The 7,320-nt window shown below is 39.5% G+C and overlaps 1 protein-coding gene across 1 annotated transcript; it reads right to left on the bottom strand.

Annotated features, from left to right (window-relative positions):
- Positions 1-2,939: 2,939 nt before the first annotated feature.
- LOC125909784 (olfactory receptor 11G2-like) lies at positions 2,940-3,900 on the bottom strand. Its single transcript, XM_049613250.1, has one exon. It carries the CDS (start codon positions 3,873-3,875, stop codon positions 2,940-2,942), a length of 936 nt encoding a protein of 311 aa, XP_049469207.1. The 5' UTR covers positions 3,876-3,900.
- Positions 3,901-7,320: the final 3,420 nt, after the last annotated feature.

Genomic DNA, 7,320 nt, shown 5'->3' on the forward strand with positions numbered 1-7,320 from the left:
AATCGAATTCAACAGCATATAAAAAGAATTATTCACCATGATCAAGTGGGATTCATTCCTGGGATGCAGGGCTGGTTCAACATTCGCAAATCGATCAACGTGATACATCACATTAACAAAAAAAAAGAGAAGAACCATATGATCCTGTCAATCGATGCAGAAAAGGCCTTTGACAAAATCCAGCACCCTTTCTTAATAAAAACCCTTGAGAAAGTCGGGATAGAAGGAACATACTTAAAGATCATAAAGGCCATTTATGAAAAGCCCACAGCTAACATCATCCTCAACGGGGAAAAACTGAGAGCTTTTTCCCTGAGATCAGGAACACGACAGGGATGCCCACTGTCACCGCTGTTGTTTAATATAGTGCTGGAAGTTCTAGCATCGGCAATCAGACAACAAAAGGAAATCAAAGGCATCAAAATTGGCAAAGATGAAGTCAAGCTTTCGCTTTTTGCAGATGACATGATATTATACATGGAAAATCCGATAGACTCCACCAAAAGTCTGCTAGAACTGATACATGAATTCAGCAAAGTTGCAGGATACAAAATCAATGTGCAGAAATCAGTTGCATTCTTATACACTAACAATGAAGCAACAGAAAGACAAATGAAGAAACTGATCCCATTCACAATTGCACCAAGAAGCATAAAATACCTAGGAATAAATCTAACCAAAGATGTAAAAGATCTGTATGCTGAAAACTATAGAAAGCTTATGCAGGTAATTGAAGAAGATATAAAGAAATGGAAAGACATTCCCTGCTCATGGATTGGAAGAATAAATATTGTCAAAATGTCAATACTACCCAAAGCTATCTACACATTCAATGCAATCCCAATCAAAATTGCACCAGCATTCTTCTTGAAACTAGAACAAGCAATCCTAAAATTCATATGGAACCACAAAAGGCCCCGAATAGCCAAAGTAATTTTGAAGAAGAAGACCAAAGCAGGAGGCATCACAATCCCAGACTTTAGCCTCTACTACAAAGCTGTCATCATCAAGACAGCATGGTATTGGCATACAAACAGACACATAGACCAATGGAATAGAATAGAAACCCCAGAACTAGACCCACAAACGTATGGCCAACTCATCTTTGACAAAGCAGGAAAGAACATCCAATGGAAACAAGACAGTCTCTTTAACAAATGGTGCTGGGAGAACTGGACAGCAACATGCAGAAGGTTGAAACTAGACCACTTTCTCACACCATTCACAAAAATAAACTCAAAATGGATAAAGGACCTGAATGTGAGACAGGAAACCATCAAAACCTTAGAGGAGAAAGCAGGAAAAGACCTCTCTGACCTCAGCCGTAGAAATCTCTTACTCGGCACATCCCCAAAGGCAAGGGAATTAAAAGCAAAAGTGAATTACTGGGACCTTATGAAGATAAAAAGCTTCTGCACAGCAAAGGAAACAACCAACAAAACTAAAAGGCAACCAACGGAATGGGAAAAGATATTTGCAAATGACACATCGGACAAAGGGCTAGTATCCAAAATCTATAAAGAGCTCATCAAACTCCACACCCGAAAAACAAATAACCCAGTGAAGAAATGGGCAGAAAACATGAATAGACACTTCTCTAAAGAAGACATCCGGATGGCCAACAGGCACATGAAAAGATGTTCATCGTCGCTCCTTATCAGGGAAATACAAATCAAAACCACACTCAGATACCACCTCACGCCAGTCAGAGTGGCCAAAATGAAGAAATCAGGAGACTATAGATGCTGGAGAGGATGTGGAGAAACAGGAACCCTCTTGCACTGTTGGTGGGAATGCAAATTGGTGCAGCCGCTCTGGAAAGCAGTGTGGAGGTTCCTCAGAAAATTAAAAATAGACCTACCCTATGACCCAGCAATAGCACTGCTAGGAATTTACCCAAGGGATACAGGGGTACTGATGCATAGGGGCACTTGTACCCCAATGTTTATAGCAGCACTCTCAACAAGAGCCAAATTATGGAAAGAGCCTAAATGTCCATCAACTGATGAATGGATAAAGAAATTGTGGTTTATATACACAATGGAATACTACGTGGCAATGAGAAAAAATGAAATATGGCCTTTTGTAGCAACATGGATGGAACTGGAGAGTGTGATGCTAAGTGAAATAAGCCATACAGAGAAAGACAGATACCATATGGTTTCACTCTTATGTGGATCCTGAGAAACATAACAGAAACCCATGGGGGAGGGGAAGGGAAAAAAAAAAAAAAAGAGGTTAGAGTGGGAGAGAGCCAAAGCATAAGAGACTGTTAAAAACTGAGAACAAACTGAGGGTTGATGGGGGGTGGGAGGGAGGGCAGGGTGGGTGATGGGTATTGAGGAGGGAACCTTTTGGGATGAGCGCTGGGTGTTGTATGGAAACCAATTTGACAGTAAATTTCATATATTAAAAAAAATAATAATTTATTATATAATATATTTATATAAATTATTAATAAATTAATAATTTATATAAATATATAAATAATAAATAAATATTATTATGTTTATTAAAAAAAAAGAATTAGACTTATAAATACAGAGAACAAACTGATGGTTGCAGGGGTGGAGGGGGATGGGGGTTGGGAAAGATGGGTGAAGAAGAGAGAAAGATACAGACTTCCAGTAACAGAATGAGTAAATCACAGGAATAAAAAGCAGAGCATAAGGAATACAATCAATGATATAGTAACAGTCATTTAATGAGACAGATGGTAGCTATACTTGTGAACATAGCATAGTGTATAAGCTTGTCAATCTGCTAAATTATATGCCTGAAATTAATGTAATATTCTGTCAAATATACTCAAATTCTTTTTAAAACTAGTTTTTTTTTTACCTGAAAATAAGTTAAATACAATTTTTGTAAATGTTTGTAAGTAAGTTAAATATAATATTGGGCTGTAATTTCCCAAGAGCCTTTTTGATGAACACTTTTTATATTTCCAGAAATTTCTGCAGGGCATTTTTCATATCTTTGTTCCTAAGACTGTATATCACCGGATTAAGGAGTGGGGTCACAACAGAATAAAACAGAGTCACAATCTTCTGTGTTCCAGCTTCATGCTCAGATGTTGGGCTCCCATACATGACCAGTACTGAGCCATAGAACAGTGAAACCACGGCCAGATGAGACCCACAGGTGGAGAAAGCCTTTCTTTTCCCAGCGGCTGAAGGGACTTTCAACACTGCTCTTAGGACCAGAGCATAGGATCCCATGATGAAGAGAAAGGGAATAACGAGGGGCAGAGGACTTAAAGTGGAGAAGATAGTCTCTACCACAGGAACTTTTTTGCAGGTGAGTGTTAGAAGAGGACCTGGATCACAGAGGAAGTGGTCAATAATCCTGGATCCACAGAAGGACATTTGTGAGATGATGATGATGGGAATCAAGAACCAGAGGAAACCAAATACCCAGCAGCTTACCACAAGATTGGTGCAGAGACGTCCAGTCATAATGGTTGGATAGTGTAGAGGTTGGCAGATGGCAAGGTACCGATCAAATGCCATAATAGCCAAGAAAAAGCATTCTGTAGAACCCAAGGAGAAGAAAAAGTAGAACTGGAGAAAGCACCCAGAGAAGGAGATGACCTTGGTGTCAGAGAGGAAGTTGGCTAACATGTTGGGGACAGTGGAGGTGACATACCAGGTCTCTAGGAAGGAGAAGTTGGCGAGCAAGATGTACATGGGGGTGTGGAGTCTCTGATCCCAGCGCACAGCACAGATGATGGACCCATTGCCCATGAGGGTCAGGAGGTAGGCAACAGAGAAGAGCACAAAGAGGAGGATCTGCCCCTCCCTGGAGCAAGGGAAGCCCAGGAGGATGAAGCCAGTGATGGTGCTGGAGGTGTTGGGGGTGTTGGAGATATTCATGTATCTGGGAGCTGTAAAAAAAAAAAAAAAACCCATCAAATTATTGAATGACTGTAAAGACACATGAGGCCCCAGATTATATTTAAACAATTTTGGGAAAGAAAATAAAGACATGTATGTTAATAGTTACCTTTTCTCTTTGAAATTGAAATAATTGACCTGGGTTGCTTTTTATTCTCATTCACATTTTCATTGTGGAATCAAGAAAACTTTGGTTAGAATTGATAAGGTCTTGAAGGAGAGTGTTATAGAGGTGTTTTAAGGTTATATTAGACCTTATGCTTAATAGAGTTTCTGTCTACCTACTTACCTACCTACATATCCTTTCAAAAATGGAATTTTTTCATTTTTAAAAGAGGTGACATCATTGCAGTTGTGGCAGAAACTGAGTCAAACTCGTTAGTTATGTTACACAAACTCAGAACTTTTTGAATGACTTCTTTTACATGACTTGAAACTGGCCTTATTTAAAACTAAATGATTAACTTATTAATTTAATAATATACGCCAATTTCATGTGTAAAACAGTCAAGCCAACTGGAGGGAATTAATCTTAGTTTCTGTTGTGTTAAAACAACAATTGTAGTCATCCAGTTGACCAAGGTGAAAGAATTGTTAATGGCCCATGTTGAAACAAGTCTGTGCTTACCTGAAAAAGAGATACGAATTTGCCTACTCTACAGTTATAGATAGAATTCTATTCCAGCAGTGCAAGTTATGGATGTTATTGATAACATGGAATTCTAAATAGCAGTGGATTTGTAGGGGATGCAGAGCTAAAATTTTACTCCATCTCCTAGAAACTACTGGGGAGCATCTCAAGACAGAGTGGCTTTTAAGGGATGAATATACACATAATGCCTTTCTTTTATTCTAAATGAGTAAGAGTACTTTTGTTGAACAATCATGCCTCAGGACTTGGAATCACTTCGAAACCTCTGTAAATAAGTATATAAATGAGCAACATAAAGAAAGTTGTGTCCCTCACTGCTTCTTTTTTAGTGTTAAATCCATAGTTTGCTTTTTGAAATTTGCCAAGAGACCCAGGGAGCCTAATATTTCTTACTAGGAGTAGTCAAGTTCTGGAAATCTGTAGGGTCAAGAGCAAAAGGTGGCACAGCCAGCTGACACCCCATCTCAAGAATTAGGTGTGGACACTTAGAGTGTTGTGTTGGAAGAAGAATGCAATTGTGTTGGGTGGTGATGAGACTGGGGAGTTATAACACAATAAATATTCTTTTAAAACACTTCTGCATCATTTTAAACTCAGAACCCCTTGATTCCAATGCCATGGGGGATTCTTGGAGCCGATAAGATCTCTACAGATCTGCTTCTATTTAATGTATATAAACTAGTATAGGGCTTAATGGACCCTGCTTTTGGTGGGGTGAAAGTAGGCTAGATTCTGGTATCCGCACTATGAAATTTAACTTTCTGGAAGTCTTTTCCTTTTCCGCTTTTTTTTTTAAAACCCACTAACATGTTTTCTTTTTTTAATTTTTTTTAATGTTTGTTTATTTTTGAGAGAGACAGAGACATAATGTGAGTGGGTTAGGGGCAGAGAGAGAGGGAGACCCAGAATCCGAAGCAGGCTCCAGGCTCCGAGCTGTCAGCACAGAGCCTGTCGCAGGGTTCGAACTCAGGAGCTGTGAGATCATGACTTGAGCTGAAGTCAGACGCTCAATCAACTGAGCCACCCAGGTGCCCCTCTGCTTTTTTTTTAAAATATGAAATTTATTCTCAAATTGGTTTCCATACAACACCCAGTGCTCATCCCAACAGGTGCCCTCCTCAATACCCATCACCCACCCACCCCTCCCTCCCACCCCCCATAAACCCTCAGTTTGTTCTCACTTTTTAGGAGTCTCTTATGTTTTGGCTCCCTCCCTCTCTAACCATTTTTTTTCCTTCCCCTCCCCCATGGTCTTCTGTTAAGTTTCTCAGGATCCACATAGGAGTGAAAACATATGGAATCTGTTCTTCTCTGTATGACTTATTTCACTTAGCATCACACTCTCCAGTTCCATCCACGTTGCTACAAATGACCATATTTCATTCTTTCTCATTGCAACGTAGTATTCCATTGTGTATATAAACCACAATTTCTTTATCCATTCATCAGTTGATGGACATTTAGGCTCTTTCCATAATTTGGCGATTGTTGAGAGTGCTGCTATAAACACTGGGGTACAAGTGCCCCTATGCCTCAGTACTCCTGTATCCCTTGGGTAAATTCCTAGCAGTGCTACTGCTGGGTCATAGGGTATATCTATTTTTAATTTTTGGAGGAACCTCCACCCTGTTTTCCAGAGTGCACCAGTTTGCATTCCCACCAACAGTGCAAGAGGGTTCCCGTTTCTCCACATCCTCGCCAGCATCTATAGTCTCCTGTTTTGTTCATTTTAGCCATTCTGACTGGCATGAGGTGATATCTGAGTGTGGTTTTGATTTGTATTTCCCTGATGAGGAGCGACGTTGAGCATCTTTTCATGTGCCTGTTGGCCATCTGGATGTCTTTTTTAGAGAAGTATCTATTCATGTTTTCTGCCCATTTCTTCACTTGATTGTTTGTTTTTCAGGTGTGGAGTTTGGTGAGTTCTTTATACATTTTGGATACTAGCCCTTTGTCTGATGTGTCATTTGCAAATATCTTTTCCCATTCCATCGGTTGCCTTTTAGTTTTGTTGACTGTTTCCTTTGCTGTGCAGAAGCTTTTTATCTTCACGAGGTCCCAATAGTTCATTTTTGCTTCTAATTCCCTTGCCTTTGGGGATGTGTCAAGTAAGAAATTGCTACGGCTGAGGTCAGAGAGGTTTTTTTCCTGCTTTCTCCTCTAGGGTTTTGATGGTTTCCTGTCTCACATTCAGGTCCTTTATCCATTTTGAGTTTATTTTTGCGAATGGTATAAGAAAGTGGTTTAGTTTCATCCTTCTGCATGTTGCTGTCCAGTTCTCCCAGCACCATTTGTTAAAGAGACTGTCTTGTTTCCATTGGATATTCTTTCCTGCTTTGTCAAAGATGAGTTGGCCATACATTTGTGGGTCTAGTTCTGAGGTTTCTATTCTATTCCATTGGTCTATGTGTCTGTTTTTGTGCCAATACCATGCTGTCTTGATGATTACAGCTTTGTAGTAGAGGTTAAAGTCTGGGATTGTGATGCCCCCTGCTTTGGTCTTCTTCAAAATTACTTGGGCTATTCAGGGGCTTTTGTGGTTCCATACAATTTTAGGATTGCTTGTTCTAGCTTTGAGAAGAATGCTGGTGCAATTTTGATTGGGATTGCATTGAATGTGTAGATAGCTTTGGGTAGTATTGACATTTTAACAATCTTTATTCTTCCAGTCCATGAGCATGGAATGTTTTTCCATTTCTTTATATCTTCTTCAATTTCCTTCATAAGCTTTCTATAGTTTTCAGCATTGCCTTTTAAACTTAGTTGTTAAAA

Source organism: Panthera uncia (assembly GCF_023721935.1).
Source record: "Panthera uncia isolate 11264 chromosome B3 unlocalized genomic scaffold, Puncia_PCG_1.0 HiC_scaffold_1, whole genome shotgun sequence".
NCBI lineage: Eukaryota > Metazoa > Chordata > Mammalia > Carnivora > Felidae > Panthera > Panthera uncia.